Source organism: Antennarius striatus, chromosome 1, assembly GCF_040054535.1.
Source record: "Antennarius striatus isolate MH-2024 chromosome 1, ASM4005453v1, whole genome shotgun sequence".
NCBI classification, from domain to species: Eukaryota; Metazoa; Chordata; class Actinopteri; order Lophiiformes; family Antennariidae; genus Antennarius; species Antennarius striatus.
In genome coordinates this window covers 28,898,459-28,911,193 of record NC_090776.1, presented here as the reverse complement: position 1 = coordinate 28,911,193, position 12,735 = coordinate 28,898,459, and the positions used below count along the sequence as shown (strand labels likewise).

The 12,735-nt window shown below is 41.8% G+C and overlaps 1 protein-coding gene across 3 annotated transcripts in view; it reads left to right on the top strand.

Annotated features, from left to right (window-relative positions):
- LOC137597772 (semaphorin-4B-like) overlaps positions 1-12,735 on the top strand; it is a 47,127-nt gene that overhangs the window by 17,070 nt on the left and 17,322 nt on the right. For all 3 annotated transcript variants that reach the window (XM_068318383.1, XM_068318367.1, XM_068318375.1), the window contains exon 2: positions 2,573-3,013. In XM_068318383.1, coding sequence (XP_068174484.1) covers positions 2,893-3,013 — 121 coding nt within the window. In that variant the 5' untranslated portion in view covers positions 2,573-2,892. The remainder of the gene's footprint in view (positions 1-2,572; positions 3,014-12,735) is intronic.

Sequence of the window (12,735 nt, the reverse complement as noted above, 5' to 3'; positions counted from 1 at the left end):
AGATATTTTGATGCACTATATGCCAACTCAGGAACGACTGATGTGCCTTTTCTCATCTGGCGTCCACGGCGACCTTTTAAGCGCTTTACTAAACGATTCGACATCGAGCAGCCACCAACGTAATTTTAGTTGGGCATTAATAGCTAATGTGCACTGGATACTACGTATATAATATATTTACTTATGCATTACTACCATAAAGAATGTTTCACTAATTAAAACACAAGGAAATCCTCCTAAAACGATTAAAAATTTAAAGATCTCGCAGTTACGTAACGATATACCCTGGGAACATGGAGACCTGGGGCTTGCGACACACTCTAGGCCTTGTTTTTGCTGTCTCAGTAGGTATTAAAAGGACCAGCAGAGAAGTTGTGGGATGTTACAGGATCATGAACAGATAGTTCAACCCCCACTGACTCCGCTAGCTTCAGTCAGGCAGCACGAATAAAAACAGCCTGGGAATGAAGTGACATGGATGTATGGTTTCACCGGCTGAGAGCCAGTTGGCAGACAGACACTGGTGTGACAGGTAGGAAGAGATGCAAGACGCCAAGAGAGCAGCGTTTCCACTGCAATGTAATATGTGTTGCCTTTGCAAAGGTAAGACAGATGACAATCCACCTACCTTCAAAAATGCCAGTTATACCTAGTCATTACGCAAATGAACAGTTGACTACAGTCTGTCTGCAGCCAGACTTTAATTCAACACACCATTCAGTCTGCAAGCTGCTAATTTTCCTGGGACCAGTCTATTAGTCTCTGAGCCAAATGGTCCATGTCCAGTGTTTGCACTGGGAGGGGGCAGGCAGACATGGTTGTGAATCTCTGTTCACCGTTCATTCTGTTGAACACTGTACAGGTAGATCAGACATTACAAACGTCCTTCCCCAGCAGGGAATACTCTCAGCAGTCAACCAGGGTCACTGTCCGACCCTCAGTTGTCTCGTACTATTGTGGGATTTATTGGCTCCCGTAAATATTTGAACAAGGTCTTCTGGGAGTTGTTGCAGTGACGCAAGCACTCACCCAGAGACGCCATGTGCTCTCCGGTGTTTACTTTCAAAACGTCTGTGTGGGAGCTGTGGGGGAGACATCCAGTACTGTCAGGCAATAAGGAGCAGCAAGTTGTTTTCTCTCATAGGAGCAGGCCTTAGTGTGTTCACTGACTTAGGTGTCTGTACTCTTCTCAGGATGCTGGTAAAATCATGAGCATCAACTTGTCAAAGGGACTGTACTTATATAGCACTTTTCTGGCCCGACTGACTCCTCAAAGCGCTTCACATTTCTTGCCAGCATTCACCCCTTCACACTAGCCTTCATAAAATGGTAGCAGGCACCACCTGCTCTGTAGGAGTGGGGCGGCAACCACTCACACCATTCGAACAGCCAATGGCAGCAACTTGGGGTTCCCCGTTTTGCCCAAGGATACTGGAACATGTAGGCTGCAGAGCTGGGGAACAAACCTGGTATTACCTACTGTGAAAGAACTTCATTAATTCTGGTAATCTGATAACAGCTGATGTAGCATCATCAGCTGTTATCTGAAAAGTTGAGCACTAAACAGCAAAGAGAGAAATTTGCTGATGAATTGGAACATTTAGTGTTAGTGGTGTTCGTGACCCTCTTCCTTGTCCTTTAAACTCTTGTGGAGATACCTACGCAAGGGATAAGGTGTTAAATCTGCCATAAATGTAACCCAAAATCAAGGCTAACATAGCTCTTTACCAGCTCACCATTCCATCCTTAAATGTTCAGACATCCACCTCCACAAGAATGACCAAGATGCTGTTTTTTTCATTACATTTTCATCATACGTTTGCACAGATTATGTTTTGTAGAACAAAACCTGATGAAACAGACGGGAGAGGTACCTAATTTATGTGTTTTCTAAGAAAGCCATTACGTCATTGATTAAGGAAATGAAATCACACATCTACTCAACAGGACTCTTATCTGAATACGTGCTTTAGCCAATGAATGTCACAGGGCAGATGTGTTCATCTGGCTTGTTTGAGGCAAATTATAGACTTATCTTGGAAGCGACTGTTATTTTTTTCCCCCGCACAACCACAAAGCTGCAGCCAAGCTGTCATTTAATCTTCTTGGCGATCTCTCACCGATTGTTGATGACAGCGTAATTAAACAGAGAGAATTAAATAAATATAGCCTAACATGCTTTTTTTCCCCAGAGACGTGGGCAGCTGTGCAAATGGAACTCTGTACAGTTTTTCTTCGATGGTGTGGTGACAAACCAAACAGTAGAAGCATGAATATTTGTTTGGGAGGTAAAAGCATCACAGCACTACAGCTGATGATGAAATGCCTTAGGATAAAAAGGTGATTTCTGAGATACTGTAATGTCTTTTTTTTTTGCCCTTAAAATTAATCAAAGCTTCAAACTCATAAACTTGATTTGTTGCTTCAGCAAAATTGAACTGCTGCCAAGTGCATCAGTTGTGTTTTATGTAGCCGTTGGGTGTGGCATCAGAAGGTGGATGTGGATCTGTGTGTTTTTTATTAGCAACACTGGATCAGACATAAAGTAACAGCTTCTCTCTTCTCTTCACAGATCCAAAATGTCTTGTTCTAAATGTCTACTGGTCGGAGATTAGTGCTGATCCACTGAAGAGCACTATGTCTAGATGACAACAAGCAGCCTCTATCCCAGAAAGGATTCTTTTTCTCTGTGCTCAGAGTCTGTAAACTGTGTGCAAGCACCAGTGGGAGTACAAGAATAAAGTCAAGGACACATTCACTCCTCCTCAGCCTGCAGGAAGATGGGAGCGAGAAAATAAAAAACTGCAGAGACGGAAGGATCGCAATACATTCCAGGGAAACTTGAAACAAACTGTGTATCTGTGTTTGTCTATGTAAGAGGATCAGGCAACCATGTGGACCTTTGCTGCGACTTTCCACTGTCTTCTGGCTCCTGCACTGCTAATGGTGAGCGGCGTCCAATCAGTGGTGGCCACCGAGGATGATGTCACACCACGCATCAGTTTCCAGTACAGTAAGTCAAAATGACTACGTGGTTGTTGATGGAATTTCAGAAAAATAATAAAAAATAAAAAATCCAGTGTTACTTTCCCCTCCTCGACTCAGCAGTGGTCTGGACAGATGTTGAAGCTGTAAGCAAAATTGTTGAATTCCATGCTGTTTTTCATCTGTTTGCAATAATTAAATAATGCTCAAGAACAGTACACACACACACACACACACACACACACACACACACACACACAAACACAATTGGTTCAGAAAGGTTGTTCATAAGTTAAATTGCTTGTAAGTCATTATTTATCAAATTTCAATCAATAATCTCCATTTAAATGCCATTACTACTCTAAATACAAAATTAATACTCACTAAAAACAACACACAATAAAATAAAATACAAGTGCAGGTTGTTTCGAGTTAAGTCATTCTTAATAATAAATTGAAAAAATAAAAATCAAGTTTACGTCATTTCACTCAACTACATTTGTCGATCACATATATTGGACTCTTAAAATCACCAGAAAAGCCATTAAAAGCACATAATATCGTGTTACTTTTCAAAAAATAAGAATAAAAACATTAAAACAGATACATATAGTTCCAATACCAACCATTAAGCTTCACCCGTGATTCACGCGATAGCTTGGAATAGTTTATGGTTAACTTTTGGTCTTTATAATGTAATCCTTGAGAAGAATAAAACACTGTAGCATGTAGCATACCTATAGAGCAAAGAAAGGGGAGGAGTGAACCACCAGTGATTTTCTGTGGGATTTAAGGATAGGCGACTGTTCTGACCGCTCTTCAATGGTCCAGATCCTCTCCAAAAACTAGGCCTTGGTGGAAACTGAGTTCTGCTTGGGATCATTGTCTTTCTTAAATGTCCAATGACGTCTCAGTTTCAGCTTCCTCACAGATGGTGAGTTCTTCTTTTTTCTAAGTTCCCTGACACCCTATCCAGTGGCAGAGGAAGCCAGCAGCCCCAGAGCATCACCTGGCCATCGCCATTCTTCACTGTATGGAGGGTAATCTCTTCAGCACATGCTTTCACACTTCCCCCAGCAGACACTTGGGCGATCCACAGGCCTGAAAACCCACAGTTTCCTTTCAATGCTCCACAACACACCATTGGAAATCTTCTGTCTCATATGGATGGATTTGAGCTACAGGGGCTCAACTTTCTTGTGACTTAAGGTCACCACTGATGTACATATTGACATTCGGGCGTGCAGCCCTTGAATCTCTTTGGGACATTTATACTAAAGTACCGGTAGGTTTTTCCACAGTGTTTGAACAGCATGTGTGTTCGTATGAGGGATGATGTTTAGGGTGCTGATTTAGTCCGAGGCTGCAGGAGTCATTAAAATACAATTGTGTTTAATGTGGAAACAAAAGCTTAGATTTGTTACGCTGCATTTTTAAAGCTGTTCTTGTGTGATTTGTTTTTTGTAACAAGTTGAAAAGTAGTACATTTTTCCACAAAACCAACTATGTGGGTCGATTAATTTTGCTCCCAGCTGCAACAGTCTTCTTTCCTTTGGAAAAAAAAAAAAAATTCAAGGCGTAAAAGGCAAGAACTGTTTTTCTGTTTTAGTAGCATTGGTTCCAACAGCAGTAATCTTCCATTGCTAGAACTATCTTAACAGTGCTGCTGCAGAGCTGTGAAGATTGTTCTGTAATCATCCTGCTGTAGTCAGAAACAAAAACACTTGGCTTGTTTGTGTCTTTTTATTTCAATCTCCGTTGTCTTTGGCAGCTCAAAGCCCAGGATGCAATGACAGTACTCCATCTAAATAGTGTCTGGAGAACTTGTTTTGGAACACCTCAGGAAGTGAGCCCTGGCATTAAAATGATTAAAATGGGTCATGTGTCAGAGAAGTCTACGGTATTTTGTGCCACATTATTTTGTTGGTTTACGGAATGAATTAAAAGTCGTCCATTGCTAATCCATCCACTCTTAAAACTTAGCCCTGAATGCTGCCTGCATTTTCATCCCGCTGGAAACTATGTGGGAAAGTTCATTCCCCAAATACCCAACAAAAACTGTCTCCAGCAGCTTCTTCTTACAGGATCTTCAGGGCTGAAGTTCATCATACCTCACATTAATTTAGGTGCAGCCTGGATTGGTTACCAGTTCATTGTGACACGTGAATCAACAAACAAAATATACATGTTCTGATTTGCACCTACGTCCATCAATTTCCCCTACATCCTCATGCTGTGACCCTACTCAGACAGGAGAACCTGCAGGCTCTACAAAGAAAGGTCAGGATGCTACATCGTTTAGCCTGTCATGATGGTACGTCATGTCATGATTGCTTTCTTAATATTTTAATTCATAGTAACTATATTGAGCAAAAATGAAAATGACATAAGAGTAGGACTTGCCAAGGTGAAGCCACACATATCTGAACTGGTCTCTATGACAACAGCAGAAGTCACACTGATTTGCAGGTAGGTCATTTCATGTGAGTTCATGCACTGTCCTGGTTTTGATCTTTGAAAAAGGTGACATTAATGTACAATTCATTAAATACACCAGTAAAACATATACTCATGTCTTAAATTTAAAAAAAACATATTTTCTTTTTACTAAAGAAGGGTTCGATGAGTGAGCATAGGCAGGGTTCGGTACCTCCAACAAGGTTAAGAACCACTGGTCTAGATGTTGACATTGACATGGCAGAAACCGCAAGTGCCTGCAGGCCCAGACGTGCATGTTCCAACATACACCACTATGTACACCACTGCTCACAAGCACAATACAAGCTTTTATAAGATTCCATTGTCCCTTTGTCCAAACTACAGTGTGCATGTTGTTGTATTGCCCCCAAAAGGGGTAGAAGTTACAGGGAATAGTCTTTTCACGTCTAGTCAAAAAGCGCTGGACACAATCCAATTAAATCTTTCATCTGCTTTGGGAGGGAAATTGTTTGAATGTAATTACCTCATAATGCACACAGCAGCATTCCCCATTCTGACTGTGGATTAAGTATTGATAATATGAAAACATTGTGCCACTATTCACTCTTTGTTCTGCGAGCAGCTTTTTTTGTCAGGTGATTGGTGAATTACACAGGTTTATGGTAAACGAGACTCGAGTGCTCTCGATAGTCAACAAGCTGATTCTTAAAATTAGCTCTCTGCTTTATGTATTTTTATCCCTTCCTTTCTTCTGTTTTTACATCCCTGCTCACAGAAGCAAACATGTCGCTCTAGCAACAACCAACACGGAGGCTTAATGGATGTAAGGCTGCTCTGGAGGTAAACACTACCTGTCTGAATTTGGAGCTCCTCAGTGTGAAAACAGCAATCTGACGCCTGCTTTCTTCACTCCTCAGCCAACTCAATGAGACATAATGCTGTAATTCATACGTACCATCTCAAACTGGCATCAATTATACCTAAGGAGAACCCTTTCGTGAGCTTCAGCCAATTAAATCCATTTTGTTCTTTTGATAAATGAGTTATAATGCTTAAGACATATTCCCTGCAATCTACTGATGTTTCTTTGCTCTTCTAAATTTTGTGTATTTTAGTGATTGAGATTCTTTTAACTGGTTTTCAGCTGATGACATGTTATAGAAAGTCTTTCACAAACATCACTGACACTGATTGTGACTTTGCATAAACAGAGCCTGCAGCGTCACCAGCAAAACTAAATGTTCAGTGTGTAAACTAGACCCAGGCCGATTTTGCGCTGCTGATGCGAACCATATAAAGCAGGTAACTTTCTTTAAACCTTCATTTTGGCTTGTATAGTCTGTAAGGCTGTTTTCTCAAGAGAGGACCTTTGCTTCAATTTGGCCTTTTTTCCTGGAAAGGCATCCCTTTTCTTTTTGTCCTTCTTCCCACTCCTCCTGCTCCTTCCTTCTCTCTTAATGAGCAGACTAATCTCTCATCTGTAGTGAGTGTAGAGAGAGAGGGTTTGCGGTCCCTGCAGTGGGAGAGCTTTCCTGCTCTCCATTATGGCTCTTATAACGGCACAAAGAATCATGGGATTCAAAGAAGTAAGCATCTGTTAAGCATGAGGCGTGGATCACTTGTAGTCATCAGGAACTCTTCAGGCATGATGGTGTGTTTCTCCAGAGGTTCGCTGAGCAGAATGTGTTTTGCTTCCTATATCCAAGTTCTGCACATAATACAGATACTCAACATTAATGAGCTGGTCAGGATTTCTGGCATCCACCTGATCTCAAGTATTGTGTATATTGTGTGTCTCCCCGTTTTTTTTGTGTGTTTTTTTGCTGTGATTCTGGTTCTTCTTAAAGCAACAGTTTTACATTTTCATAAATGTGTAATACAACTTTTTTTGCTTTCTTGCTCACATTCATAGATGATTGATACGACTGTCAGATCGATCTGTTGAGTGAGAAACTCTACTTAACAGATGGCTAGCTTCATGTAGCATAAACACTGGAAATCTGGAAATGGGGGGGTGGGGTGGGGGTGACATCCTGGTTCTGTCCAAAAGTAGCAGCGTTGCCTACAGAACCTTTTATAGTCAAATCATGCACATAGTTTCTTTTATATTTCTTGTCTTTACAATGAATTGATGTCAAATTATTATTTTTATGTCTCTAAATATCAGAGCTTACCAATTATTATCAATGATGTTCTTTGTTTGTTTTTTTTAATTTATTAAGTCTATTCAGTTTATTTAGAAAAAATTTTTTCCAGTATGGTCTTCTATATTTTTTTCTTAAACCCCAGAGAGAGTTTACTGTACAAGATTTGTATTTCATGCACATCTGGAACAGGAAGGGACGTTTCAGTCTAAATGAAGTCACGCTGACAAGTGAATACAGAAGCAAATCAAAATGCCCCTCCTAAACCACGATAACAAGCCCCTGAGTTTGGTCAGTCTGTTTATGTTTGGTTTATGGTCAGCGGATATTGTCCGCTTTCTCTCATGCATGCTAATCCTGTGACCTTGGCAGTGTGCACATTGCAGTGGAGAAACAGAGGGGGCAGTGAGAGAAGGGAGGGGGGTCAAGCCAAATAATCCTGGCATGCCCCAATGCCTGCCTAAAACCCAGCAAAAACACGCCTACCGATTCTGAAAGAAAAGCAGTCTGCGGCTTCCAGCGGCGATGGCGCTCTCAAGTGCCGGCACATAACGCCATAGCAGCTGCAACAATGGAGTATAATTACAGCACATCAAGTCAGGCTGTCGCAGACATTTTAATAGCTTCATCGCTTCCACGCTCCAGGGAATGTATAGAAAAGTTCAGTCTTTGCACATTTTGGTCAGGAACATTTGATTTGAAGAAAATGACAAGCAGGAAATGATGGTGTGGATAGTGATTATGATGGACGGAGAGGAATGCGAGGCTGTTAGCTGCTGTGAGGTGTTCACGTGCACGTGTTCGAGAGAAAACATGGTCTGCCTCATCATCAGATCTTCAGTTTTTCCAGTTCTTGTGGCATTTTTTGATGAGCAATATTATGATGAGGTAATGAAGAATGTAGGATTGACATCCTTTCTGTGGTCCTGGCTGGACGGGTCGTAACATTTTATTTTATGTCACACATTTAGATGCTTTATCTCACATATAAGTCTCCATACTGTTGTTAAATCATTTCCATTTAATCCATCAAAGGGGTGTAGAATCGGCGTCCTGTTTTGAGCACAGGGAGGTTTGGTTGCTATTTGGAGTTGGTTTGAGTCTGAGTTAATTTTAAGTTTATGTAGTTTGTCAATTTTACACTTCATCTATCTGGAGTGAATGGAAAAACTTCCCAATGCAATTAAAGAAGCATCCAAGAGTGATTGAGATCTGATTGGAACCACTTTCGAGGTTTTTTTTTTGTACATGAATTTGACTCCTTACAGCAGCACTGCGACAGGAAGTGAAGTGTGTTGTGTTGGTGTAAGAATGACTGTAAAGCCAATGTGCTTTGAGTTCACTTGCCAGTCTTTCATCAACCCGTCATGTTTTAATCAGTGCATGCAAAAGGTTATAAATAGCTACTAAGATGTAGAGCAAGTGTGGTTTAATGCAGCGAACGGGTCTTGAGCAGCTATTTGGAAATGCAACAGAAGAGCAGCTGGTCACCCCTCAGCCATAAACAGTTTGCATTTCCTGTTCCAGCGTCATCACCAGTAAACACTCTCAGAGCACGAATCTCCAGCAGCATCATCACAATAATCTGAAGAGAGGGAAATAGTCTGCAGCAGGCCTGAGCAAACTACGGCCCGTGGGCCATTTACAGCCCGCTAGGCTTTGTAATCCGGCCCGCCAAACCTGTTTAAACTATATAATCAATTTTATGAAATATATTCAGTTATAACATAATTTTTACAATAAGCCTTGCTTATGAATGCTTTGCTTCCTGTTGAAGACGAACATCACATCAAGTGTTTTTAAAGGACAAGCCGTGAAGGGGCCAGTTTGTATCCAGCGTCCATGGGCATCACTTTGGTGTACATTTCACCAATCATTCCTTGTTCATTGGTCATCTCTATAGTTTTAAACAACCACACAGTGTGTGCTGCTCATGATGTAACCAGACAGGTGTGATTAGAATTCTCTGTGTGTGAGGACGTTCTACCATCTCTCTCTTCTTCTTTTTTTGTTTCCATCCATCTACCTCACTCGGATACAACACGGTGTCTCTCTGTGTCTCACTGAGATAATATCCAGGATTTTATAGGCTTTCAGCAGAGACAGACCAGCTCGCTCTCTCGCCCCGCTGCTTTGAGCGTTGGCTGGGCTCGTGCCAATCCAGAGTGCATCAGGATGACACCTAAGAGCCAATAATTACAGAGCAGATCATCATGTCTGTGTCATCCCCCTGTGCTCTGCTTTTAGAGGTATGCAGTGTTTTTGTGCATCGAATTCTCATGTCTGACGGGGGTGGGGGGGTGGGTGTTTTTCCTCCGAGGGCAACGGGAGCATTTTTCAGTGTCGATAGCACACATTTATGTGACACATCCAGAGAATATTCACTTGTTTTGTGGTTTTCTTTCGTTGTGACAAATCTGAGCTGCATAATCCTCACACACAGCAAACACTGGACTTACACAGTGTCAGGCTCTGGTTATTATCTGTGAGGTGCAGCCGTCTCTCAGCAGGATGAGTATGTCATCTTCCTCGGTGGTTACAAACAGCACACGTGTGATCCAAGCTGCCCGGCCTTACAGATACTGGAGGTGCCGCGCTCTTTGTGTGACTGACCCAGCTGTGCCAGTTTTTATTTCAAGTCTCGGAAAGAGTGATTTATATTTATCTTTGTCAGTGTATTTGACTCTCTCTACCTCCATTAACAAAAAAAACAAAACATTTTTAGAAATAACAAAATCCTCTCATGGTGACCCATGACTGAGAAAACTATTCCTGTGAAGACAGAAGGAAGAGCTCCTCCAGTCCAGTCCACCTCCTCACCAGAGGTCCGTAACCTCAGACAAATAGTTTTCCTTTGGTTACTTGGCAGGAGAACAGCGGCAACACAGATCAGCGCTACCCATGGTTACCAGTGATCACTGGCCAATAAATAACCATCACTTTGTTTGAATATCAGGAGCAGCAACGCTGCATTGACCTTCAAACGACTTCTGTCTGCTTCCATCGGGGAGCTGCAGAGCTGCTATCAGGTTAAATCATCTTTTTCAACTTTTTTTTCTTTTTCTGGCTGCTGCATCACTTTGGGCACAAGCGGTTAGTTTCTTTTCTTGGATAAATTTGTAAAAGACAAACGTAACTCTGCGTGAGATAAATATCAGCGGCGATACACCCTCTTCTTCCTTGGATTTTCTCTTCCAGGGCACAAGTGAGCCTCTTTGTCCCTGTTACCCCCTTTGCCTTGTGACTTGGCTCATGTTACTTTAGTAAATGTAGGCCATGTTTACAGTCTGGGCTTTTTGAAGTGTCTTGGCAGGCAAAGGCTACTAAGCAGCCAATCAATCGCCCTTCCCTTGGAGTGTTATTAATCTTTTGAAAAATAGGTTGATCCGCCTCCATTTACTCTGAAATATGATCCCCGCCAAAGTCGGGGTGTGGATTTTATTTCACAGCGACACTGTGTCTGCATGCTGGCACCCTTCTTGATGTCTTCGTTTGTGAACGCACTCAACTGTGAACTACATTTAAAATCTTAATTGGTGTGGCTGTGCAGTTGTGGAGTTTACTGCCTGTCAGCAATAACAAAGAAGATAAAGTGAAATGTGTTTGGAATTCATGTGATTCCTTTTTCCCAGAGGACAATATATGACTGTTGTATTATTCTTTCATTATCTTTTTGGACTTTGGGAAATTTGGGGGTGGGTTTTGAAAGTGTTTTGTGTCTGTAGGAATTGGTTGGACATTAAAAGAAGTTACAAGCTTAACACAACGCTTAGAATTACAGGGGAGCAAATGTCCAAATCTAATAAAAACTATCAGCCAACACCTTTTAGGCAGCGTTCAGGCAATTTTTTTTACCGCCCCGCCTTCTGGATATAGGCGACCAGTCTGAACAAGGCCTCAAGGTGATAGAATTAGACTCCAAATCTAGATTAGTGCTAAAACTATTCATTGGTGGTTTTGTGGGTTTATTTGTTCGTCCATGCTGCAAGTCAAATATACTCACCTGTTGTTTATAGTTGTTTAGTGAATTATCACGGCATTAGTACGTTAGTGAGATTCAGTCCCTATGGAGTCGACCTTTGTAGAGCAGCTACTCAGAAATTTATTTTTTTAAATTCAATTTCTCCTGCTATGCTTTCCTCTACAGATTGAACAAAAGAACAGTACACTGAATACAAAGCCAAAAGTAAATTCAATATAATTCCTCAGAGGTCCTTTTAGTGCCACTGGAGAAAAGTCACTTACTGTAGAATGTTGTTAGTATTACATCAGTTTGGAGCACTGACCAGATTTTTTTTTTGTAGCCTATTTTTCATCTTGTTTGCCTCCATAAGCAGAACTGGGTTAAACATACACTTTGAGTTCCAACTTGTGCGGCTATCCAGTTCTTGCCTGGGCAATAAAGCAGCAGTATTTGTGGTAGATGTGAGGTGATGAGCATTAGCAGAGGTTGAGGAGCAGCTTGGTGACAGCCATCTGATTAAACAGGCTGGTGATGAATGGGGCTGGGATCTGACTGTGAACTGGCCTGCAGATGCCCGGCGTTCTGCAGCAGGAATGTCAAAATGCACAGCTGATCGGCAGCTTTGGAAAGAGAACCTCCTCCTTGATGGGAAAAAAAAAAAAGAGAGAACGTGCATTTTTGACACGGAGCTGACATTTGTTCCTACGTGACCTCCTACTCTTCTCAAAATATGTCCTGGAGTGCTTTTTGAATAGCAAACCCCTACCTCCTCCTCCTCCTCCTCATCTGCATCTTCCTTCATAGGTCAATGTCTCAATCCAATCTTCCTGGTTACCATAACTCCTACCCAGTACCCCAGCCACAACCCCCCCCCCCTTCGTATTCCCACTAAGTAGCCCCAGATTGCTCTGAGTTTCATGAGTGTGCGGTCCTCTGCTTGTTATTCCATTGTCTGTCTACATGGATGTCGCTGGGATTTATGTCAGAGAGTTTTAATAGGCTGTGGAAAGGTTGTTTTTTGGTTGTAGTGAATGTCCAAAGCTCAGGGGAGTCTTGACAGTCAAGCGATGATATGTCCCCCTGTTGAGAGAAGAGATGGCACTCCTTTGTCTGACAACAGTGGGGTCTGCTGGGACTCAGCACAGTTCTCTTTATGAGCATTTAGAGCAGCTTCAACAGGATTAATTCACCTTGGACAAAACT